Source organism: Orbicella faveolata, unplaced genomic scaffold (genome assembly GCF_042242905.1).
Source record: "Orbicella faveolata isolate gen_17 unplaced genomic scaffold, um_ofav_v1 contig_46, whole genome shotgun sequence".
NCBI lineage: Eukaryota > Metazoa > Cnidaria > Anthozoa > Scleractinia > Merulinidae > Orbicella > Orbicella faveolata.
Window position 1 is genome coordinate 16,591,044 of NW_028301576.1, and position 25,516 is coordinate 16,616,559.

The 25,516-nt window shown below is 40.4% G+C and overlaps 4 protein-coding genes and 1 pseudogene across 6 annotated transcripts in view; 3 read left to right on the forward strand and 2 right to left on the reverse strand.

Moving 5' to 3' along the window:
• The first annotated feature begins 300 nt into the window (after nt 1–300).
• Nucleotides 301–9,779, forward strand: LOC149098654 (lactadherin-like; annotated as a pseudogene). Its single transcript, XR_016203429.1, has 7 exons — nt 301–470; nt 3,049–3,194; nt 3,367–3,429; nt 4,558–4,898; nt 5,326–5,466; nt 6,869–7,194; nt 9,142–9,779. The product of XR_016203429.1 is annotated as a lactadherin-like (transcript).
• Nucleotides 9,780–12,763: 2,984 nt separating this feature from the next.
• Nucleotides 12,764–18,473, reverse strand: LOC110050550 (uncharacterized). The gene has a single exon (XM_089278327.1). The coding sequence runs from the start codon at nt 18,024–18,026 to the stop codon at nt 17,454–17,456; it is 573 nt and encodes a 190-aa protein (XP_089134453.1). The 5' UTR covers nt 18,027–18,473; the 3' UTR covers nt 12,764–17,453.
• LOC110050553 (uncharacterized) lies at nt 13,836–15,005 on the forward strand. Its single transcript, XM_020756479.2, has 2 exons — nt 13,836–14,408; nt 14,779–15,005. Exons 1-2 carry the CDS (start codon nt 13,863–13,865, stop codon nt 14,962–14,964), a joined length of 732 nt encoding a protein of 243 aa, XP_020612138.2. The 5' UTR covers nt 13,836–13,862; the 3' UTR covers nt 14,965–15,005.
• On the forward strand, nt 15,791–17,106 carry LOC110050570 (uncharacterized). The gene has a single exon (XM_089278324.1). It carries the CDS (start codon nt 15,791–15,793, stop codon nt 16,727–16,729), a length of 939 nt encoding a protein of 312 aa, XP_089134450.1. The 3' UTR covers nt 16,730–17,106.
• Nucleotides 18,474–19,658: 1,185 nt separating the features above from the next.
• The window catches only part of LOC149098655 (uncharacterized), a 179,104-nt gene continuing 173,246 nt past the window's right edge, over nt 19,659–25,516 (reverse strand). For both annotated transcript variants that reach the window (XM_089278310.1, XM_089278313.1), the window contains one exon: nt 19,659–21,748. In XM_089278310.1, the coding sequence (XP_089134436.1) occupies nt 21,428–21,748 (321 nt within the window). In that variant the 3' untranslated portion in view covers nt 19,659–21,427. The remainder of the gene's footprint in view (nt 21,749–25,516) is intronic.

The window sequence follows — 25,516 nt, forward strand, 5'->3', positions numbered from 1 at the left end:
GAATGGAATGAACAATTTCGAAAATGGGAAAGGGATTTTTTTTTTTTCTTTTTTTTTAGCGCTCCCCGACCCTATTTTTTGACACGGCTGCTTAATCGAGTCTATTCTTTTGAATAAAGAATTAAAATTCTGCATCATTAGACCTCAGTAGACGCATAGAATCATTACATTTTTCGTTTCGGCGTGCTAGCTACCAGGCTCCACACGGTTTTACCGTTTAGCTCTGTCAGTTTTCCTGGTCAGCGGTTTGTTGTTGATGAAATGATACGCGCATGTTTGGACGTGGCGGGAAAGATAAAAATGGCCGCCAATTCGCGGACTATGATCATCGAAATCAACTATATTAACGCAAAAAATGCTGCAATACACACAGGAAACTGGAAACTTTCGTTAAACTTAAGCTGCAGCCCGAGAGAACTACAAAAGATGATTATGGAAAAGTGTGGAGTTGAGGATTCTGCTGCGAAGAGGTAACCCTAAAGAAGCGGCTTTTGTATTGCGAACTAATGATCACATCGAAATGCTTCGGGAGAGTGAATCACGCTCCTTGTTCATCTGAGTGATTCACCGAGTGTCATCAAAAAGAAACAGCAAACATCGTGTTTGATAGTTCATCGTCTTCAACCTGCACTGATCAAAGTGACGAGTACAGCAGCAGCAAAAGTGAGACAGTGAGTCTGACGAGGATTGTGCAGATTACACAAGTGGTTTCAATATGGTTATGCCAACAAGGGCTGGAAGACAAAGACTGCTCACCAGAAGAATGAGAGATTTTCTTCAGTCCAGGTGACGGTATGTGTGTATCCAAACGACGTCAGTCCACACTTTTAAGTAATTACACATTTTAGTCTGCAAACAATCACTGGAGATGGGATTTTAGATTTGGTAACTGGGATTTGGACCAAATTTAAGCTGGGAACTGGGATTTGGCAGAAATTTGGGCTGGAAACTGGGATTTGGTACCCCCCTTCATGACCCTCTTCTCACTGATTCTACAGAGTGGAATACCAGCAATGGGGTTCACCTCACATTCACAGGCTTATATGGCTAGAAAGTACACCAGTATTTTTGTTTTCAAATAAAATGATGATGATGCTATTGTTACAGAGTAAATTGATGGGTCATTGATAACAGTATTTGTTGTCAATTGCCATTTAATGACCCAGAACTGCAAAAGCTGGTTAACAGGCAGATTCACAGGCACTCGCATACCTGTAGATAGAAATCAAAGAATGAATGTAGATTTAATTACCCCCAACCACGAGGGCAACTGAAATACTTTAATTTTTGGAGAAAAATACACCTCGACACAACATAAAACAACACAAAGACACTTGGAAAACTAAATTAAATGATTTGAAACCAGGTGAATGTGTAATATTTGAGGACCTGCTTCTGAAGTTAAATGTTACCGAAAGTAACTGTAAATTGGCTATGAAATCAGCATTAAACTCTCCAACCACATTTTTGACAGGACAACCAAATGAATTAAGGATTAATAATTATAATATTACTAGTTTTAAGGCGTGGAATAAATATGGATATCCAGTTTGTAGTCGCTGGGGCCGAGATCGATCTAAAACTGGAAAGCAGCTTTTAAAGTATATTAGTGCTTTCGCACTAGACACAAAAACAAACAAGCGTAGTTCAGCAACTTCCCCGACTACTGCTTTAAAAGGAGTGTGTGAAATACTGAAAGGGTAAGACCTTTACAACGTGATCAGTTCTGTGAATATCTCAAAAGCTCAAGGCCAAGTTGAGATAACCAAATTCCAGTTTAGAATAGGGGGCGGGAGGCGGGAGAGGAAAGGGCGGAAAGCGGGAGTTCTTAGAGGGCGGGAAGCCGGAGGGAAATGCAAAATACTGATTTTTGTCCTTCATTTACCCATTGACGCCTATGCCGGCCGTAACCGGCCATGGCCTTTGTTCGACTTCTGGTGTCATCACCTTTCACCAACATTGGCATCATCTATGCTCACATTCTGCAGGAGAAAAAGATCTTTCCAATGATACCCAGATCAGAGTGATCAGGTCAATGGAGCCTGAAATATGCACGAAAATACTGAGAAATTTGAGTGAAAAACTCGGAGCAAAATTTCCATCGACTACACTTGGCTACTCCATGGTAAGAATTGCCCGTCTCGATGAGGCTTTTTCTGGAATTTTTGAACTGAAAGCAAGCCCAGTAGAAGGTCAATCACTGCAGCAAAAAGATAAGAAAAGGAGAAAAAGGAAACGCGGAAAAAATTTTTAAAAAAAACCGAAAAGTCTGAAGACGAAATTTTGATTTCTGAGTGCGCTCGAGCAAAAATGTCCTAAAACGCGATGTTGGTGGAAAGAAAGGCATGCTGTCATGTTGCGAATACATTTTTGAGTAGTGTGTAGCTAATTTGGCTCATTTCCAGGCTGAAAATGTCCAGAATGTTCCAAAAATACGTTTTTGGCATAAAGGTCCGGGAGTCAATGCGTGAAGCGTTCAAATACTTCCAAAAAGCAAGAATTCAAAATGTTATATATTTGACTTGCATTTGGCGTCTTTTGAGACTTCTGGGCCGACGAGGAAACAAAAATTCACCCTTGGGCGAGAAAACCGAAGCTGACATCCAGTAAAAGTTGAAGCCCTTTGACGGTGCTTACATGTATTCAAGTTAGCACACACATATATTCTTAAACTCCTGTTGTAAAGTCCAGAACACAACCTTAATAACAAAACCAGCATTCTTAGAAATTCAATGTACACTTAGATAAAATAGAATGATCAAAGCAGTTAATACTTGATGGAGTGTTTCTCTTACTTTCAAGTTCACACTGTCAATTTCGTCCAGTACAGAAAAGAAAAAAAAAGCAATCAGTTTTGAGGTTTTCAGTTGATCGAAGGAGAGTGATACTTTATCTTGTCCATCCATTACACAGTTGTTCAGTTGCAAGCCCCTCTGAGGGACTAGTTTTAGGAAGGCATATCACGAATAGACAGTATCAAATGTGGTTGGCCAGGTATCGAACTCTGGCATTTAATGGAGCTAAACTATTGGTTGCTATTAATTTCAGGTCTTTGCTGGGAACACTGACAGAAACACTGTCATCACACATTTCTCTTAGACCCCACATCGATGCTCGTTTCATCCGCTTTCATCCAAAGATCCACAATCATAATGTACCTTGCCTGAGAGTTGAACTGTATGGCTGCCGAAAAGGTAAGTTCAGTGCTGATAAGGAGCCTTCATTTCCCTTGTCTCGGAACTGACGACAAGCACTGAATTACTGTTAAATGAAATTAAATATTCATTGTCGTTTGATTTTATGTTTTCGAAGCCCTTAAAAAGGTCTCAATTTACTCCTGCACAAGTTGTTCTGTTTCTTTTTAAGATTTCTTTCGATTTCTTCTTCCTCCAGTGAAGAACTGTCTTATGCCTACGGGGTTGGAGGACGGTAGAATTCCTGATGAAAAATCGTGAACTCTAGAATTATTTGTGTAATGCTGCAGCTGCATAGTGCGAGGAAAACCAATCAGATTTGATTCAGATACTCGGGCTTTTGCCAGAAGTATTCGGTTTCATCGTAAAGCTTGGGCTGGTCACATCTCGATGCGAGTAGAAATTTATGGTTGCAGAGAAGTTGAAACGATTGACGTCTTGTATTCTTCAGATTGTCTTTCTATCTCTACAGTGGAGGGTCACTATATTTCATGTAAAGCCATTCTATAGTATTGGGACAATTTCGGCTCTCGGTTTTGACAGTATGGACCGAGCACAGCGCACAAAAAAGACCGTGGCCGATTTTCTCCCAGTACGGTCCCACCTGTTTAGTTCGTTTACAAGTGATTTATTACACTGATGAAAATGCTAAGGAAACTGAATTTCGAGCGCACAACTCTGATTGGGGACCGACTAGGCATATGCTCACGTTTCATGCTAAACAAAATAGAAGGGAAAGAGAGTTGAGGAAAAAGAAAAGGAATTGTTGTGTGAAAGCGGAAATCCTGCGGGATCATTTGGGAGAGTGACCGGTCTAACACTTACGGAATATTGGACCGGCAATGGAGCAATCTAACTGGTCGAATTTTGTTACAGGCACACCGAATTAAAAATTAATAATGGTTAATAATAAACAATTATTGTATTCGGTTTTTGTGATATCCAGAATAATCAAGGTCGAGGTAGGGGTTACCGAGACCTTGATTATTCTGGATATCACAAAAACCGAATCCAATAATTGTTTTATTATACATTGAACGGGAAAAAAATGGAAGTCATGTTTTTACTTCTTCACTGACGGCAAGCAACACAAAGCGCGCGAACTTGACATAATTACCCTTAGAAATCATGCACCGCGGTCAAACATGACATGATTACCCGTGACCTTGAGTGTCCTTGACATGACTATTGTATAATCTGTAGTTATGACGTCACAGGCGCTGATTTCGAAAATTCACTGTACGCTTTCGGCCAATCAGAAAAGAGATAGTGAGTTCAATGTATAATAATGTTACTTTTTATCCGTTTTAGAAACTATTCCCTTATGTCTTCTGAATTATCTTTATGTAACTGCTGTTCACAGCTCGTAGCTGTTTCCTTCCTCTGGGAATGGGTAGTGGCCATCTTCCCGACAACGCATTTTCAGCATCGACCATTCATGGCGATAATTATACTGCTCATTTATCCCGGCTAAACCGAATCTCAGTCGGAGATAAGGCCGGGGTCTAGTACCCACGCTCTAGAAACACAAACAAATGGCTGCAGGTATATTTGGGGGGGGGGGGGGTGGGGGGGGGAAACAACACCAAAGTGGCGACTCAGGGAAGGAATGACGCTGACCAGTGGGCAACAAGTTACAGTTTGTCCTACGGCGTGAATGGATCGCATTGGGCCTGGTACCGACTCGTTGATGGTCATATTAAGGTACATGTACACCTAACAACTGATCTAAATTGGTTTAATTTTAGTCTTTAGACGGGACCTGAAGGATACCAAAGGTATAGAACTTGTTTTACCATGATCCCTCTTTTTCTTATCCAGCTTTTCATTTTTCTCTTTGGTTTGTAAACTTGATAACCATCCGGGTAAGGAGGAAAACCAGACTCGAAATGGTAGCAGTAATCCTAACAAGCCAGACTCGACTTAGTTAACAGTTATGAAAAAGGTTAGGTATTTTGCACAGGCTGCTCTCTGCATTACACGCTGGCGAACACAAATAAGCTAATTGGAAAGTGACTTCAGATAACTATTTTTCACTGCTTTATTCATATAACAGACAAAGGTATTTCCTCTAGAAACAAAAGGGTATGTGGCTGCAATTAGGTTGATTGAAGTGTTATGAATATGTCAGGTGTTTGGAGGTAACATAGACCGCAATACCCCAGTTATCATTCTCCTCACTCGCCAATTCAAGCCAAGTACCTTAGGTTTCATCCCAAGACTTGGTCAGGGTTTCTTTGCTTGAGAGCAGAAGTTTACGGGTGTCTAGTAGGTAAATATATCTTATAAATAGGTAGTCAAATTGTGAGTTTTTATTAAAATCTCATTTTTGATGGCCTTATTTGTGAGCGACTTATTAACGGGCTGGGGCCCGTTTCTCGAAGGTCCCGAAATGTTTGCGCACCCGGAAAGCCGTAACAAAATCTCAAACCTTATGATTACAGACCAGCTTTATTATCATGTTCTTAATATGAACAGAGGTTCTCTTCATACAAGAAGTTTCGGGCGCAAACACCTCTCTGTTTTTAGATACAGTTTAATTAAAAATGGCTTTGCGGGCCCGAAAAGTTTTCGTGACTTTCGAGTAACGGGCCCCTGATCACTTGGGCTTATCGCCAGTCTAGCCCAAATCCAGCAATTCCTTTGGAGGTAAATCCGTTGGGTTGTATTTGGATAACGGAGGGAGATATAAGGAAAGGTTTCTTATTGGAAGGACTTCTGCCTTTGAGATTTGTGGGCGGGGGCGGGATTCTGCGATGGTGTGGAACAAGATACTGCGATTATTATCAGAATTCCAGGACACAAAACTCGGAAAATTCACGACTAAATTTTTCGAGATTGCCGCATATTATAAGTGGTTTTTTAATTCTTTATATAAGAAGAACCAACAATAACTTATAGTGTTGGACGGCCTCTAGTAATCTGGTAATAGTGATTTTCATTATTAGACATTGAATTCATCAACTCTATTTTGTCAGCTCCTGATTATTTATTAATTCCAGATATTTTGTCACCTGTGGAGGGCGGTAGCATAGCTAAGAGGTTATTCAGTACCTGTCAGATAATGTTGCGATGGCGACGTGTAAAACGCGCAAAAATCCACAGAAGAGGCCCAGGGAGTATTAAAAGATACCTGAAAACGAAAATGATCGAAATAAGCACGATAAGTAAGGGAAAGACATGATTTTAGCAAAGGATGAAAAGCTCCATTTATTGTTAACGTTCACAACTTAATTAATGCAAATTATGATCTAAGTTCTTTGCTGCTATATATAGTGAAGCAGTTATTGAATTCAGTTTTTCATGATATCCAGAACAATCAAATTCTTGGTATCAGCCTCAGCCTGTTACCAACCTCAGCCTTTGTCCTCGGCTGAATACACTTACCTCTCCTTGATTATTCTGGATAACACGACAAACGTCATCCAATGAATGCTTATCGTCCATCTGTCTCCAGCTTTCCAGAACCAAATGATGCCTTAACCTCGCTCGGAGAATAAGAAAGAAGTCTTCTCTTTTAGATGCAAGAGACGATCTTATTTACACAATTTCTGGATCGAAGCAAGCAAGTGATATGTGAAATACCATATATTTGGACTGCGGAAAAAACATTGCCAGGATTGGATTGCCAGTTACTGCGCCCTTTTGCTTATGACAATTACATTTTTGTTTAGGCTCTCATTGCTCTATGCCAATTGGAATTGAAGATGGCCGCATTCAAGACAGTGCCATGACGGCGTCATCTATTGCTAACAACAACCACGCTGCAAATCTCGCCCGTTTGAACCTTGTAGCCGCTTCAGGTAAAGTAGGCGCCTGGTGTGCCAAGGTGAATAACGTCAACCAATGGCTGCAGCTTGATCTTGGAACTCCCACGACCGTTACCAAAGTGGCAACACAAGGAAGACAAGATAGTTCCAATTAGACAACCAGTTATTCCCTGTCTTACAGCCTTGCAGGTTCTTTCTGGGTTCGGTACACAGTGCGGGGTAGAAAGAAGGTAACCAACTGATTTTGGCTTTCAATTCATCGCTTATGTGCTACTAAGTGTCGTCGTAGTACCTCATTATCGAAGCATTCAGAGTTCGCCAGTTTCCGTCCGTATACAAGGACAACCTACATGCACCGTTACAAACCCGTAGCATAAATAAATTACAATAATTATTTACAGAGGAAGCCACATCAGCCTTTGCTGGCTTTCATGCAGGTCCACTATCCTAATCGAATTGGACTTTGGAGTGTTGGTTTTTGCACAGGCGGCCCAAGCTCACAATGCGAGAATTTTTTTTTTTTTGTGATCTTTATGCGAACGTCCAGCGCGCGAAACGTGACACGGTTACCGCCGACATCTACTATTACATAACGACCGAGTTTGGTTACGCGAAACGTGACCTTCGCCTTGCGGTATGTGGTGGTGTTGTGTTACAACGGTTTGAATTTATAAAGGTTTGTACGGGGAAAAACGGTAATCGACATTATAGCTGAAATTTTGGTTTTTTTGCAATAAAAATGACTCACCTCAATGCCTTGTTGTCTTTTCTATTGTCATCTCGCTTCTCAGCTCGATCCGAAGCCTTTTAAGCAAGTTATCGCTTAATAGTTTTCCTCTACTAAGAAAGAGTAAAGGCTACACACTCGATTCTGGACTGACCCCCGCTCGAAGCGAAAAAAAAAAACACTGAAATCCCGCCAGCCGCCCCAGTTCCTCCGCAGAATCATAGTACAGGTTTAAGCGCTCCCTTGCAGTTAAATTCCAAGCCAAATTCATCTCCACAGCGCACGATACAAAGCTCTGAATCGAAGAAAGCCAACCATCCGGAATCAGTGATCATGCTGTCGGCAGCATTCGAGGACACATTCGAAACCCGAGCGGAATGCCGGGCTAACAAATTGACCCTGACCAGGGGAAGGGAACGCACAGTTCTCGACAAGCCAGGTACTTTGCTCCACGGTCCCCTGGGAAGATTTTTGTCCAGGCCGCTAACGGAGCATTGTTGTGACAAGCCAATCAAAGCAACGACTAGACGTGTTAAAAATGTGAGATACTTAGATAACTGTCAGAGAAAACCCTTTACGCGATCTCGAATAGATAAATCTGTTGGCACTGTCCGTACTGAAACCTGTTTCAAATATTTTCTTTGTTACGGAAAAGTACACCGTTAAAGGACAAAATTTGATACTGAAAATTTGCTAAATCTAGAGTAAGACATAATATGACTGTGATGCGGCAAAACTAAAGCAAATTTCCTTAGCTATTATGACATGTGCCGCGAATATTCAGTAATATTCAGTGCACACTTATATCTTGGCTAACGACCTTCATTCCTCTACACTTTGCAAAGCAGTATCTCCACAAACAAACTGTCTATTTCAGATCTTCAAAAGATCTTAACATAAACTAGATGAGCTCTGTTGATGATAGTGATCCACGAAGATTTATCTATTCGAGATCGCGTAAAGGGTTTTCTCTGACAGTTATTAAAGTATCTCACACAACAACAAACTCAATCGGCACATACGGCACCGGCCCGACCGAGTTTTAAGCAACAATCACACTATTATCTGTAGGAATGACGTCAGGTCTACATGCCATAAATCCGGCCTAAATAGCTTATAGGTTGATATTGTAACAACTTATCAGACAGTGTCATAAAAGTCTTTGAAGAAACAGACGTTTCGGGTGTATAATCCTTCTTCAGTGTTCAGCAAACCGTTATACCGTTATCCCATAAATCCTGCCGCATATGACATTAGCTGACATTAATTACCACTCGATGTCAAACAGAATTAGCAGTATGCCTCCAACAAACAAGAATAGAGATTCGATGGAGACCGTTTGCAAACTCTATAACAACTATGTTAAATTATTTTATCCAGCTGCTATCTTTTTTATTTATTTATTTATTTATTTATTTATTTATTTTTATTTATTTATTTTTTTTTGCAGGTTTTTCGGGGCAACTTTGATCGAGACTCCATTGTTGCTCAAAAGATCTTCCCGCCATTCCATGCTCGTTTTGTCCGTATCCATCCGTTGAAATGGACTAACCATGTCTGCGTGCGCACTGAGCTATCGCGGGGCACATTATATTCGTGTGATCGAAGAGCATTAGTACGTGGCGGGGGGGTGCACGGTTTATGGAGTATTGGAATATCCTGCTTGCTTACATTTTGACAAGGTAGTGAAAAAAGGTCGGTTAGTGGAAAGCGTCAAGTTTCCTTTCTTTTCTTTGGAGTTCCATGCTTGTGGGTGAAACTGACACGTCAAAAGGCTATACGTTCATTATTGGTTGACAAAATCACCTTTTAATTTTTGGCAAATAGGAAATGAGATAACTACGAAGTCATCTCAAAAGCGCCCCTTTTCAGATACACAAATTACAAACTGTTGCGACTTTGCCTGTTCTGCCAACTTCAAGATGGAAACCTGGTTCAGGTCTTAAGCCCTAGCCAAATGGACTCGCAAGTAGTCGCACGTAGCCGCAAGTTGAACTCGTTTGTTGGGTGACCAAACGGACTCGCACGTTTTCACGAAAATGCCATGCAAGTCGCACAAAAAACAAAACAAAACAAAACAAAACAAAAACAGAAACATTTCAAGCCTACTGGCTTTGTCCCGCGCGGCCAAAATCCTGTATTTCATTGGCTAATAGGTTGTTAAACAACTTTCGTTGACTTGGGTTGGGTGGCCAAACGGCGAAACACTTGTGTCGACTTGCGGGCAAATTTGATCTCAACCAAAATGAGCGCAAGTCATCGCAAGTCAACGCAAGTGCACGCAAGGCCTCGCCAAACGCAGTTGCAAGTACACTCAAGTTTTCAACTTGCATCTACTTGCGAGTCTGTTAGACCAGAACTTAAAACGATTGATCGAAAACAGTTTACGGGGGATATAAGGTCTTCCATTCGGGTCCTATCGTGTGTTATCCCACAAGCTTCTGCTCCGGATTCCAACGTCTGTTTGTTATGTATTTCACCCTTGCGTTATAATACAAGTGTCTTTTAATTTTTGTGAATTTTTCTCAGAAAAATGATTTAAAACTTTATTGAACAGATTTTCTTTCGCCACAACAATAAAGTACAGAGACACTACGCAACTTTCAAAAGCGTTTAGAAATGATAAATTTGAATCTCCGTTATCTTGAAGTAGTATGTTTCATACGAAAGAGAACATTTTATCACATTTCCAAACACTGAGAAGAGAATTGACAAGACTTGCAGCAAGTATTTTTCACCAAATTCGAGGGTTTTAGAAATGTGATGAGTCACTGTCTCGTGCCCAGTTGTTTGATACATCTTCTCAGTCGAAACTAAATAATTTTTTTTTTTGGGGGGGGGGGGGGGGCATCTGAGAAAGAGAACCTCAGTCAGGCGTCGCTGACACGGGAGACGGTGCAGCAACTCGAAACACGTGGAGTAGTCGTAGGGGCTTTGTTTGTCATATCTTCAAGTTCGTAGAGCACAGAATAAAGAGCTTTCCAAAATCAAAAACGGTTTATATCTTTTCTTTGTAACTAAGTTATAAATCGAGTCACTTTTCTTTTATAGTGCCCGCTATTATCGAGTTTACATTTGAAGCATTTTATCGCCCTGTTCTTGGGATTCACTTGGATGAACTTCAGCTGGGTTATTATGCAGCAATTTGACAGTAATAGTTGGATACCAATTTGTTGCCTTCTTTTAAATCTGTTTCAGGCGTTCGGTTACTTGGAAACTTCTGGGAAAGCGACGGGAGAGAAAATTGGGGAAAGAGTGCCACGCTTTTTCACTGCTCCCCAAGTAATCGAACTAATGGATCGCTACCCTAAGATATACACGTCATACACGTCTGTAACCAGCCATGGACTCCCATTTAAGAAGGCTGGGCTTATAATTTCCCAATCTTAATGAATGAAGATTAATTACTTCAAATATAAACAATATACTCAATTGCGGGCGGGCGTGTCAAAACATTCTCTGGCTATTTCACACCAAAATGGTGAAAATCTACCATAGTAAACGTGCCCCACATACCCATACAGCGTATACAAGGGAGCACCCCTCTCCCCCGAGTCAAAAGGTTCTTTACCATCACAACGAACGAAATCATAAAGATGACTGGACCTTAAAATGCAGTAAAAAATTTGAAAACGTTATGTTGATAAATAGATTACGCAGTGAATTTATATGGACGGGGAAAAATCTCACTCTCGGTGTCAAGTTGTACTTACAAAACTCTCCGTGCACTTACCTGACATCTTCGTTGCTTTGAAAAATTTGTGTCTTACTATACAGCTTTCACAATTTATGGTCAGCAATTCGTAAGCGTTTTTTTTTTCAACCAAATATCAAGAAGTTCAAAATTTGTTCAAGCGTATGCTTTATTTCCCGTCAACCTGTTATCGTATTACTCTTGCTAACATCCAACTTTCCCGTTTTAAATAGCGTAATTTATTTAGTACGTCCCAGTGATGATTTTTTTTCCCCGAAAATCGGGTGCCGCTAACGTCTTCAAAATGTAAACCTCTTACTTTTCCCAGACCTGAAATACCAGCAACCTTGGTTGCAGTGATAACAACATCGGCGGAAATCTTCTTGTAAACGTGTATTTAGCCGTTCACGATAAAAAACGGGGCGCGACGCGCGAGGATGGTAACAAGACAAAGCAATCTTGCCCTGTCCCCAAGCTTCTCTCCTTCGTCCAAGTCAATTCGTGTTGGATGCCCTTGGAGTCGTGGTACTGTTTCTCTGCCTCCTGAACATCAAACCCTGTACTTCCTGTCTCGATCTTTTTGCCAACGAGGTGCAAGGTAGGCTCGATTTGCGCCGCTCTCTCGTGTCTGGTCTACGTTCCTCGGGGGAAGAGCGCGGGCTCCTTTCCCGATCACAGCGGCTGGTAATAGAGCTCAGCTCCCTTGAAGCGATGAAATATCTGTCTTGCGACTTCTATTTTTCATTCTGATCATAATTTTTTGTAACGAAAAGTGTAAACAGGTAGATCTGTCGAGTCGCAACAGGAAACTGAATTGCGTTCGTATATGTTTACATGTTTTAAAAGTTATGGGGTCTGAAATTTTTTCAAGGGTCTGAGTTTTCGAGACACCCACACAGCTGGTGCTGGTTTTGTTGTTGTTTGGCTGGTTTTGCTGTTTCGGGAAGGAGAGAATTTTATACGGTTTAGGTAAAATATATCTGTAATTGAATTGTATTTATTAATTTTCAACACAAGAAATGATGTTCTTTTCAAAATCTCAGTCTCGAGTTTATTCTTAAAATATTCTTAAAATTTCGCAAATTTCAATCTCATTATTCTTATAAAATGTATTGTAACAAAAAAGAGTGTATAACCATAGAGGCTCTATTTAGCCTCCATCATAATCTTCACATACGTATGGTCTTTAGATTTTTTTCCACCCCAAAGTGGTAATGCAATATTCAACATTAGCAGCAACAAAGCGAAGATTCGCTCCTACATCCATCATCTTTTCGAGACACACGGCTTCACCCGTCCCAATACTTTTCATTCTTATTTTGCCGTGCGCTCGTCCCAGACGCCCCTTCATTGTGGACAACAAACACAAGATAAACTCTTCCGCGGGTTAGACAAAACTCTTTATTGCGTTTGATTGAAAGTAAATTATTTTGCAAAGGTGTCTACATACCTCTTTTGCAAAATATTCATACGGCTAGCTAATTTTTGAAAGGTAACCTTGCCAAAGAGCTATAAAACAACTGTACATTCATTTTCTCTTTTCCTTATTGTTGAATTTGTAAATACACAAAAATATGTTTCTAACATATTTATAAATGGCCGCACAGGCATGCAATTAAGAAAGTCAAATCTACAAATAACTATGAATTAGAAACTTTAATCTATGGTCAAGAATGGTTCGACGAGACAGACATCTTTAAACTGACGTTCACGATGTTGTTTTCAGTGACGTTACCACTAGAATTAGTAGGAACAGCATCCTTGACTGCAATAGCTTAACCGGTATTTCACTGCAGTTACTCCGACAAAATCTAAACGAAAATAATTTATGATATAAGCAAGTCAACTTAACACTTTCACTAATATTCTTTGAAAAACTACTAAAGTTCATTTCATGAAAGAAAGTACAAGCTTCCTTTCCTAGTTTTCACTGACTAATGAAACATTCATGACGGAACTCGAAAGAGCTGTGCCAACACTCGTCCACGCCTCGTGTTTCCACAGCATTTGCGTTTTCTCAAACATCCACTCGTGTTCAATTTCTTAAATTCACAATGACAATTCTACCTTGGCGACAGACGACATAATCTTTGACAAAGTCTCAATGTACTCTTTACCATCAAGTATGGCGCGCCTTTCCAGTCAATATTCAAACAACCTTAATATACAATACATCCATTACATTTCTGTGCCATATTTTTTATTTCGTTTCTGTATATTTTTTATTTTGCTTCTTTATTTTTCATTTTGCTTCTATATTTTTTATATCTCTTCCTATTAATTTATATATGTGTTTAGCTCATCTATTTTTTTATTTTGTTCTCTTTATTTTATATGCGTTCTATATTTTTTTTATATTTATTCCATGTTTTTTTTCGTTCCAAGTGGGATTTTTATTTTCTTTCTAATTAGTATGCAACATGTGATCACATGACCGCGATGCACTTTTTCATTCCGCCATTTTAGCTGTCGGTCACATGGAGGAAGAGCTGTCTACTGCTTGTCGTGCGGCCGCGGATGCCTTAGAGATTTTAAGTAATTTGAGACCTGGTTTTACGAGAAATGTTATACCTCGGATGAATTCAACGGCAGTCTCTGTCAGTCAGCCAAACAACGGAGATCGTCAGGTGAACAACGAGGAACTTCAGTCGAACGAACGTGCCATTCAATCCTCGACGTCGCCAACATCGAGCAGTTCTATTCAAGCTCGGCTTGCCACTCTCTTTCCGACAGTTGGCTCGAACCGAGCTAGTAGGAAAAGCACTAGTAGAAGACCAGCAAGGTCAAAGCAGACCATTAAGTCGACCAAAGGCCGCCCATCCAAGACACTTGTTTACAAGGATCTGATCCTTATTCCCAGTCCCAAGATCAACAAAGTGCCTACACATACGACCCGACTTCAGTTAGAAGAGAGAGAACTTGTCTACCACGAGTTTCCCTTTGACAAGAGCTGGGATGCAAATTCCCTCAAAGCTGCTATATTGAATCGATTTCCAAAGCTTTTGCTATTTGAATATGTCAAGGTGGGTAACTTTCTACTTTTATTATAAGCTTAAACATTGTTCTAAGTTTAATGCAATAATAATATCATTGCTGTTCAGTTTGTGCACTTGTTGTAGTTGCACTATTTATGAATACGTATTCATACTATTTTGCCAACAAATTGCCCACACAAGAGGATACCTGCAGTGACTCGAGTAATAGACTCGCAATTTTGGGCAGAAGTTGTTGGGTTATCCAGACTTGCTCTGGTACTGCCCCGCTCCCACCCCCTCAATAAATTGTATAATTTCTCACAACATTAGCATAAGCTTAACTTAATTACTCTTTCATTAAATTTACCCTTCACTTTTTCAAGAAGCCTGCAAGTAATATGTGGTTTTCTTAACCTAGCCATGCTATGGAAAGCTAATAACTCCTAAGTTGACAGATGGCATAACTCTAGATGCAGAAAGAGTGACCAGGATGGCTGGTCAAGGAGCTGTTTATGTTAGATCATTGGTGCCTTTTGAATCTGAAGATGAGGGTGAAACTGAAGAGGAGCTAGAGAATTCAGTATTAGATAGCACTCCAAGGTGAACTTTTTCTTGTGAATTTTTGCATTGAACAAGATAGAACCTGTATAGATTTCTTTCAGTTTTTTTTTTTTCCTCACTGTAAGGATATTTATGTGGTAGCTTCCCAATGCAGTGGAATAACCTTGTTTATGATAGATTGGCATCCAAGCTTGTGCTACGAGGCATGAAAATGGCTTTTTGTTGGAAATATTATCCGGTTTGTCTCCAAACAGATTTGTGTATTTATTCATTTATTTATTTAATTATTTATTTTATTGTTTATTTATTTGTTTGCTCAGATATTTATTCAATCCTAGGCAGGACATAAATTGATTTGGTAATTATTGCAACTCCATGTGACTGTGGATATTTGTGTAAAGATGAACACATAGTATGTTACATCATTGCCACTTAGTTCACTTTGTTTTTATGGTTTGTGACAAGTTAATATTTCTTTTAGTGTTAGTGGAGCACAAAGAATCCCTGTGTTGCTTTCATCTGGGGAGAGCGATGGGAAGCCAGATGCAGCTGTGGTGCCCCACTCCTGCCAGGAGGCTGCACAACCTTATTGTGTACCATTTCCAACTGAAGCAGAAACATCACATCAAAATACAGAGTTAAATGATGTAGGGACAGGCAGTAACTCTGATATTGTTTTGGCATCATCTGAGCTACCTGTACTAGTAACTGCACCTGTTTTAGGCAGTAACTCTGACATTGTTCATGCATCATCTGAGCATGTACCTGTATCAGTACCGGTACCTCACCTGCTACCAAAACGTATCATCCAAGTGCACAGGTTAAATATTAAGAAGGATTTGATTGACTTATTCCGAGATCCATTAATTATGAGTCAAGACATAGAGATAATTGTTATTGATGCTAGGGGAGTTGAAGAAATGGGCAGAGGTGTTGGGTTGCTTAGAGATGTTTTCTCTCTTTTTTGGAAAGAAACATATGATTCCCTTTTTGTTGGAGAAAATGAGCGTGTACCATTTGTAAGACATGACTATCAAAGGGATGAATGGGTTGCTGTTGGCAGAATTTTGGTGAAAGGATATTTAACCTGTCAATACCTACCAGTCCTTCTGTCTCAAACATTCCTTGCCTGTCTTTTTTGGGGGGAATCTGCTGTAACTAGTGCTATGCTGACTCAATCCTTTAGAAATTACATCTCGGTAGATGAAAAATGTTTGATTGACAAGTGCCTTGCTGGTGATATGAAGTGGGACAATGAAGATGAAATGTCCCAGCTTTTAGAAGTACTTTGTAACTATGACTGTCGAATTATGGTAAATTCTGAGAATGTCATTCAAGTTATTGAAGAAATAGCCCACAAGGAGCTGCTGCAGAAGCCACAGTATATTGCAGACTGCTGGAAGGATATAGTTTGTACTCTTCTTCCTAGTTTTCCTGATTTTGCAGCACTTTCCAAAAGGTATGAATTGTTAATACCATCCACGAGCAAAATCCTTAGTTGCCTAGAGGCAAACCCTCAGAGTGATGGGGAAAGGGATAGCCTTAAGTTTCTCAAACGGTATATTAAGGGACTTGACACACCTCAGAAATTATCAAAGTTTGTAAGGTTTATCAGTGGGTCTGAGTTAATGCTCTTTGACGCAATCCAAGTAAATTTCACCAACTTATCTGGTTTGGGTCGCCGACCAATTGCCCACACTTGTAATACTGTGTTGGAGCTATCCTCGACTTATCAATCATTTCCTGAACTTAGAGAGGAGTTCAGTGCAATACTTGCATCAGATTATTGGGAAATGGATATTGTGTAATATGCCTTGTGACGAAAAGAAGGCCATTATGGTGGCAAGCTGATTTAGAACAGACTGATTATTTCATTTTTCATATATAAATTGTGTCTTCTGCCTTTGATGGGTATTTACAGTTTTAGAACATGTAACAGCAATTCACAAATTATTTATGCACCGTTTCCTGTGAATCATACTAGTTAGCTAATTGCTTATTGTAGTATCAAGCTTGTTATCTGTTGAAAGTTGACATTTTCAAGCGAATGCAGCTTTACATTGTTGAGATTTTAATGTACTTTTTTCCTGACTGTTGTAAGGGTTAAGTTGTATTCATTGTGTTCCATTCTGATCGATAAAATTTGAAGGCAAAATAATAAATTTCACATTGTTTACGTTTTCAATCTGTCATTGAAGTTGGTGGTCTACTATTTACCGTAAATGGGAAGCAAGAGGAAAGAACTCTCTTGATAACTTTCTACCAGAATTTTCTCTTGTTCCATGTCTCGCTCTTAGAGTGAATTATGCTACCCAGCCAGTCAATCCTCATAAAAGAAAACATGACTTTACGCAATTAATATTCCGCGTTTTACAATTAGTGGTGCCAGTTTGATAGGCGTTAATTGATCTTAATTCTCTAGATGGCCCCGTTTTCATTCTCTAAACAACGGATTTCAGGTTAGGTGGATGCTGGGAACACCTGTTTTGAAACATAGTTACCACCAAAACGGCCTTATATAAGCAAAGTTTCTTATATGTTGAAATGATTCCTAAGGATGTCTATGCATCTCAGATATTGAGTTCTACCATGTTCACCATCGTCGTTCAAAGGGTTACAGGAGACTTCCAAAATATGCAGTTGTTGTGGTGTGAGCTGAACATTAACTGCTGGTATTGAGACCTGGTAGTCGTCGTCGTCTAACGGGAAAGGTCCATCTGGATCAAACCCATACAATGGAATTTCATTTGGATGTAGAATACTCTCAACTCCAGAGTATCCAGAGTGCATGTTCTCCAAAATCCCAGAGGCGAAAATTTGTAGGGGAGATAATTGATGTTCACCGGAGACAGGGTGATTGTTCCATTGACCAGTAAAGTGTTGCAATGCCCTATTTATCCTTGGTACGTAGACAAAGTGCAATGAAAATAAATGTACTTCGTTTAACGGGTCAAGAAGACCCATGTCTTCCATTCCACTAAAGATATTGGCAAAGTGACAAAGGACACCAACGTAAACATCTCTATGAGCGCGCTCAACACGGCAGTTGTGGACAGAGCTTCCTGTTATGATACTTCCTCTGTCCAGCCCTCTATTTTCCAACATGTACTGTGCCACTCCAACATTTTCCAGTCCATGATCGCTTCTTACTCTTGAGGGCAAGCCAAACTCTTGTACTCCCTTGATGAAGAGCTCCAACACTGTATCTGCTCGGTTGTTATCAGTTAGGGTGGCATACACAATAACCCTTGAATACCCATCAACACAGCAATGCACAACAAACCTGTACCTGGTAAGTTTGTGGTTCCCGTCTATGTGCCACAAAGCGTTTGGCGTTGGTACAGAGTACTTCCGACGGTAAACCGGCGTGCTCCAGCGAAGTGCTGTCCCAAGCGGGTCTTGTGTACGAAGACAGTTGCGAACTCTCCATCGCTGGATTCGAAATCCCTTTGCTCGGAGAGCTCCAAGCAATCTTCGCTGTCCAATGTTTGGAGTAATGCTTCTAATTTCTTTAACAGCGTCTTCAAGCTGAGAATCTGAAAAGAAGTTATGCTTTAATTACAAAGTTTGAAAGTTTTATCGTACATCATTGAGTGAGACGGGATTTTGGGAAACCTACAATACTTTGCCCAAGGGTATGGCTTCTAAGATTTATTTTACCCGAGACTACATCTTATTTTCGATGTTGAACTCCCTTTCTTCGCAGACAGCCTTATCCAAAGACACTGACTAGTACAGATAACCTCAGTCTGTAAATTACCACGCACCTGACAATGCAGTCCAGTTTTCGCTGTCATCATTCAAATTTAATTCCCGTCTTCTTCGACGCAAGGTACTTTCACTGATACCTAACAAACTAGCGATTTTTACCCAGGAGAAATGCAGTTCGCGTAAGAATTCGATCTGCTCTCTTTCGATGACGATGACTGGTCTTCCTGCACCTGTAAGTTTAGTGGTAGGACAAGCGAATGAATTTGACACCGTGGCTTCAACGGAATTTCTTTCCTCATACTTTGTCATTACACGAAAAACCAAGCGCACTTTTGTCAAAACAGCTTCTACTATTGTCTTGAAATCTTGAAGGACAGAGTCCTCACTTTGCCATACACTGTTTAATAGCAACTGTAAAGTTAAAATTGCATCTTCCAGGCGCAAGTTAGCTTGTTCAAAGTAATCAACGGAGACATCTTGTGTGTTCAAATTCTGAATACCAATCAACAGGGTACGAAGAGACTCTACGAAGTTGTAAAGGCCTCTCTCGTTGCCATCTCTTAAAGTTCCATCCGCCATTTTGCTTTTGAAACTGGCAAAAAAGTGCATCACGGTCATGTGATCACGTGTGTTGCATACTAATTAGAAAGAAAATAAAAATCCCACTCGGAACGAAAAAAAACATGGAATAAATATAAAAAAATATAGAACGCATATAAAATAAAGAGAACAAAATAAAAAATAGATGAGCTAAACACGTATATATAAATTAATAGGAAGAGATATAAAAAATATAGAAGCAAAATGAAAAATAAAGAAGCAAAATAAAAAATGTACAGAAAGGAAATAAAAAACATGGCACAGAAATGTAATGGATGTATTGTATATTAAGGTTGTTTGAATATTGACCGGAAAGGCGCGCCATAATCAAGTCTAATACTTACAACTTTAGAAGATAACGGTCTAATTACCTGTGCAAAACGTAGTTACAAATTAGCAACGATCCAATATAATAACCTCTACATCTTTTGAAAACATTTTGTTTAATGTTGCTACTGTGTTATTGAATCGCAAAGTGACCATCACTTTCTTTTTTTCACCGGACCTTTCATTATTACAGTTTTCACCTACATTACGCGCAAAAAATTTCGGATGATTTTAATTTCAAAGCAGCTAGTTTCCTTTATGGAGAGAACTCTAATTGAGACACTGCTTCAGATACTAATCGACTTAGATATAATTTTTCTTATTTTCCCGTCGATGTATCTGTAAAACCTTCAGGGTGCAGTAAAAATATCATTTTCGCAGATGTTGTTTCAGTCTAAAACGTGTTTTGTAGGCATAAATTTACGTTAGCTATGTTTCAGGCAAGTGTCCGAAATTAAACGTCCGAAATTTGAACGTCCCAATTTTTTTGCGAGTTATTTATCCTCGGTTCATCGTTAATTCACACAGGCATTTATTAACCATTCCTCCTGTTTGTAAAACATTGGCTTGAGAAATAAGCGACGATGACATTGAAACGTCGAAGATTATGTATTAAATGAAATATTCTCTTTGCCATTTCCTTAGCTTTCAATCACACACTTTAGCAAGGTACAGCCCTTCATTTTCACGACAAAGTGCAAAGTGAAAAGATGCTTTAAGGTCAGCAAATGCACAATGTTAGGCTTGGTTAAAACACCGCGCTATCGTCATATTGAATTCAGTTCACTGCAGTAAAAAGATGGCGGCTCTACATTTTGCCACGATACGCTGAGAACTAAACACAGTCAGAAAATCCAACCACAGACATATTTTGCGACATTCGTCCGTATACTAACAACATTGTGTGTAGGTTTGGCTGAGTTTTCAGACCTTTTCTGTGCGCTTTCAAAGTTTCCAACTGCCAAGAAGTATGGATAAATGTACTTAGAGTCGCCATCTTTTAGTGAAATGGCCTAGCTCACCAAGAGTCTGTCCGTTACTCAGTGGTTAGAGCGCACGACCGGTATTTGCGAGGTCACGGGGTTAGAATCCACAGTCATGCAAAGTTGAACGTAATTCATCATTGGAGTTCCCCATGATGATAGCACGACGCTTGAACCGGGCCGTAAGCAACATAACATCAAATAAACAGCCTGCAAGCCCGAATGCAACTGACAGAAAACAGTCTAAAGATCTTGAATTGAAGGTTTTGGAAGAAACTAATGTAATGATTAAACAACTGTCACACACAGAGGACTCTCACATTGAATTAGAGCTAAAACAAGGTAATTTTAACCACAATGATTATCTTGTTTCTCAGGTGAACATTTTTAAACTTTGAAAACGCGGTCATCCGCGGCGGGGTCTAGAGCAGAAAATCTACGCGATTTGGGAAAGACTCAGTCAGCATGTACAGAGGATCGTGGGCTCACCGAAATACCCACGTCTGGAAACTAACTTTGGGTCTGATGTCTTGATAACCCAATTGTTTCCCGAGAATTCTAAACTTACTCATAGTTCCGACAAGAGTCCAGCACACATCGCAAAAGCAGGACATGCATGTAAAATAAGCAATGCCTGTAAGATAACCATTTTTATCTCTGTTTTGATGTGAAATCTCCCTGTGCTTACATTGTTTCGCGTCATCGTGGTTTTCCTGTGTAAGATTACATTACTCAGTCCCAGGAGTTCTTACAGTTCCTGATGCTCTGCTCCTTTCGATGATCACATGACCATTTGCTCCGTTCCAGTCTCTTGCTGGTCCTCTTCTTCAGTTTCTTGTCCAGCTTATGTTAGCCTATTGTTATAGCAACCGAAAAAATCTGATTCTAATCACCAGGCCCCTGCTCTTCTTCTGATTCACTTGATGTCCCAGTCCCCAGCTCGTCTTCTGATTCAATTGATGTTCCAGTCTCCAGCTCGTCTTCTGATTCACTTGATGTCCCAGTCTCCAGCTCGTCTTCTGATTCACTTGATGTCCCAGTCTCCAGCTCGTCTTCTGATTCAATTGATGTCCCAGTCTCCAGCTCGTCTTCTGATTCAATTGATGTCCCAGTATCCAGCTCGTCTTCTGATTTCCAGTAGCCCTCAGATGTCCAGGAGTCCTCAGATGGCCATTCATGTTCAGGTTTGGGGCTCCCATCAAGCTCCTGTCATAAATCACAAAACAATGTTAAACACCATCGTCTCTATCCACACGCACTAGCCATTAGTTGCTGACCAAAGCTTTGTGGGCTCAACAAAATCTGTACTCGTTCGCCCTGTTTTAGTTTTTTAGATTAGGTAATTTCCAGAGAAAAATACTCTTCCTTCAACATTGAAAAAGAAAAAGCCTATCAGCTTTTCGGTTGAAACGCTTTCTACAACGTAAAGAATCCTTAATTTAAATTTCCTTAAAAAGTGCTTCAAATTCAAATATTAATTATTGACATTTAGAGGTATGGCGGAGCCACATTGATTACATTAATATTATCATAAAAGTCAGCTAGATCTTCGCATCCCTCACGAACTTTTGAAGACATTTTATTAAGTCCAGACTTCTCTCGGTGCGCCACATAGTTATATTGAGTTATAGTTTATCAATCCCCTTCCCCTAATTAGTGTTTACTTTAAGCTGCTATAACTACAAGTTATTTTCTAACAACCAGTCCAATAGGAAAAGGATGTAGAGTTAATACGGCTGTTTGTTTGTCTCAAAAGGTTTTTGCCCCTGTTTAGTCGGAAGGGATTCAGATCAAAGTTAGTTCACGAAAGGCCAGAATAAAAAAAGCAAAACCCGGCGTAATATAGATATCCGCGACAGAAGATGCTTACAGAACGTTTTGCACTGCGAGGAGGATGTCTTTGGTCATCAAACCACACGGGTGAAGCGTACTATAATCGGAGTGGATTGGGAATTGTCTAACAAGATGGAAGCCACTATCTTTGTATTGCCTGAACGCAATAAACTAAGTTGGAATTTATTTATCAGCCTTTTCAATAACTTTTAAATTAGGTGACTGAGATAATCTAAATGAGGCAGCTGATGAGACCGAGGACGAGGATTTTGTGTTACAGGGGAGGGTGGATGAGAGGGTCTTCAGTTCCACTTCCCGTTCATGAAGCAGCCTGTGTTCTTGAAGTGTGTGAATGTAGTAGATCAACTTGCTTTCCCAAACGGAGTCAATTTAAGAAGATCAAAAATTGATAAGCTATATTTTTGTTATTTCGTTTAGAAAATGGAAAAGGTCAAAAACCTGATTTGACACTTAAAGGAACTGTCCTGAACTTGTCTAAAGTTCTAGATGCATTCAAGAAAGCCAGTCTCCTTCTCAGACCTTTTCAGCGCCAGTCCCACACTTTAAATAGTAGGGGCGGGGGATTAGGATGGTGCTGATCCCTTTAAAACGTCTGCAAACGAGAATAGAAGCGAGCCGAATTAGATCAAAATGCCCCTCACAACCTGGATGTTGTGCCGTTGGCGAATTTCCCATACGCTGTTCTTCATTTTTTGGAAGAAAGTTGACGAGTCGGTTAAGACTTTTACGAATTTGCACTCTGTTATGTCACAGGCCTCAGTAATTGACTCTCGTATATATCAGAATTTTCTTAGTATAAATCGATTTATTTCAGACACGTTCGTTAAAGACTTTTCTGGCGACCAAATGTTGACGAATCGGAAAAGAAGTCTGAAAAAGGCTTTAAAAAATTGTCATCTCTGTTACGCCACGGGCTCTGATACTTGTGCGTGGTTCAATTCTACCTGTTACCATCTCCCTCGGGAAACCCCTGGGACAGGTGCCCTGGGGTGGGGAATTGTTTAAGGTGGTCTTGTCCCGAGGGTAGGGGGCGGAGCAAATCAAGAAGTTGCTTTTTGCACGTGGTTTATCAAACGCAATGGCGACGCACCGCTTGCCGGACGCAGAGAGATTTTTCTGTAGGAAAGCCGATAGCTTGTTTTGGCTTGGTTGGAACAAAATAATCTTTCTAAATTAAAGCCCATATTTGAAGGTAAGTTTATTTAATACAAATATGAAATCAAAAGAGTTATACTCTATTACAGATCGAGTACCTGTATATTGAGTAAAATTTTGTTAGTCCTCTGATCATATTTAACCTTAACCTTTTAAGAAAGTAAGATTTTTTGTAATAGCTTTTTACTTTGAAACATTATATATGACTAAGTATTATCTTAACTTTTTTGGATGTCAATGTTGCGTGGAATATAAATCAGTTCTTTTTTCAGTAAATGGTATATAGTTTACTCAACTTAGTATCCTTCGTTCAGTTAACTCTAGAAAAGCGATGCGTTCTTGACAAAACGTATGTTTTTGCTATTACACAGAAACCAATATTGCCACCCTTATTGTACATACAGACATAGTTAAAGTAGATCTGAGTCCCGGGGGCGGGAAATTGTCTCCGCCGGTTTTCGTGCCTGGGGACGGGGAATAAGCCACTAAGTAATAAAAAATATATCTAATCCTACCCCGGGGAATGCGCGGGGTAGGATGGTAACAGGTGGAATTGAACCTCGCATCGGTTCTTGGTGGATGTTTGAGGGCGCAGTGATGTGGGAAGAAAAAACACTGAAATAGAAAGCAAAGGGTTTCCTTTCCAAAAGAGAAGTTAAAGAAAAGTGCAAGAGATAGGATTAACTTACTAAATCTTGACCCGGAAGCTATCTGAGAAGCTGCTAACCCTAAAACGGAGTGGACACATATCAGAGGCGGTTTATAATAAGATCAGACCCCGACACAAACAACCACCTAGGATCTATGGTTTGCCGAAGATCCACAAGGCCGACACACCGCTTAGGCCAATTGTGTCGTGTGTCAACACCTTTGCGTACGACCTGTCTGCTTTCTTGGCTAACGTATTATCTCCTCTTGCAGGTAACTCGAACTTCACAGTGAAGAACTCAACTGACTTCGCCTCCACCATCGCCAGTGAAGAGATCCAGGACCACGAGATCATGGTGTCTTTCGACGTAGATCACTGTTTACCAACGTACCGATCGAGGGCGCCGTACAAGCCGCGCTACAAAAAATGGAGAACGACGCAGGCCTGGCTGACCGCACGACACTTACACCAGTTCAAATCGCGGACCTCTTGAATTTCGTATTAAGATCTACGTACTTCCAGTACAACGGATCGATTTACGAACAACGAGACGGCACAGCCATGGGGAGCCCTGTATCCGCGGTTATTGCTAATCTCTACATGGAGATATTTGAAGAACAAGCAATAGAGTCCGCACCTTACAAGCCTAAGATCTGGAAACGCTACGTAGATGATACTTTCACCATCCTGGATCGGGATAGAGTTGACGTCTTCCTGCAACACCTGAACAGTCAACAACCATCAATCCGTTTCACCATGGAGATCGAGAACGACAACAAGATCGCCTTTCTCGACACGTCAGTTTACAGAGAACCTAATGGCCGCCTTACCACCAGTGTCTACAGGAAACCAACACATACTGATCAGTACCTAGCGTATGATTCACACCACCCTCAGTCAGTAAAGCGCGGTATTGTGAAGTGTCTGTACGACCGGGCTAAACGTCTCGTCACCAAACCATCAGTAATCGCTGGAGAGAAGAAACATCTGTCATCTGTACTTGTTTCTAACGGATATCCCTCCTCTTTTGTACAGAAGATCACAAAGGCACGAACAACCCCAAGAAGAGAGCCTGTCGCTGAATTTAAATCCACCGCCGTTTTACCTTATGTCCAAGGAGTTTCGGAGTCTCTCTGCCGCTGCCTAGAACAACAAGGCATTCGCACCGTCTTTAAGTCCGACACGACACTTCGGTCACACTTAGTGCGACCAAAGGACACCGTCAACCCGGCTAAACAAGATGGTGTTGTCTACAGGATTCCCTGTGAGTGCGGCAGAGTCTACATCGGGGAAACAGGGAGATCTATGCAGGAGAG

What these genes read in the sequence shown, in the direction of transcription:
- LOC110050553 (XM_020756479.2), top strand. Translation starts at nt 13,863, where the DNA reads ATGGAGGAAGAGCTGTCTACTGCTTGTCGTGCGGCCGCGGATGCCTTA. An exon ending in TGCTATTTGAATATGTCAAG is followed by an intron (nt 14,409 to 14,778) that starts GTGGGTAACTTT and finishes TTCTTAACCTAG; the next exon opens with CCATGCTATGGAAAGCTAAT.
- LOC110050570 (XM_089278324.1), top strand. Translation starts at nt 15,791, where the DNA reads ATGAGTCAAGACATAGAGATAATTGTTATTGATGCTAGGGGAGTTGAA.
- LOC110050550 (XM_089278327.1), bottom strand. Translation starts at nt 18,026, where the DNA reads ATGTTGGAAAATAGAGGGCTGGACAGAGGAAGTATCATAACAGGAAGC.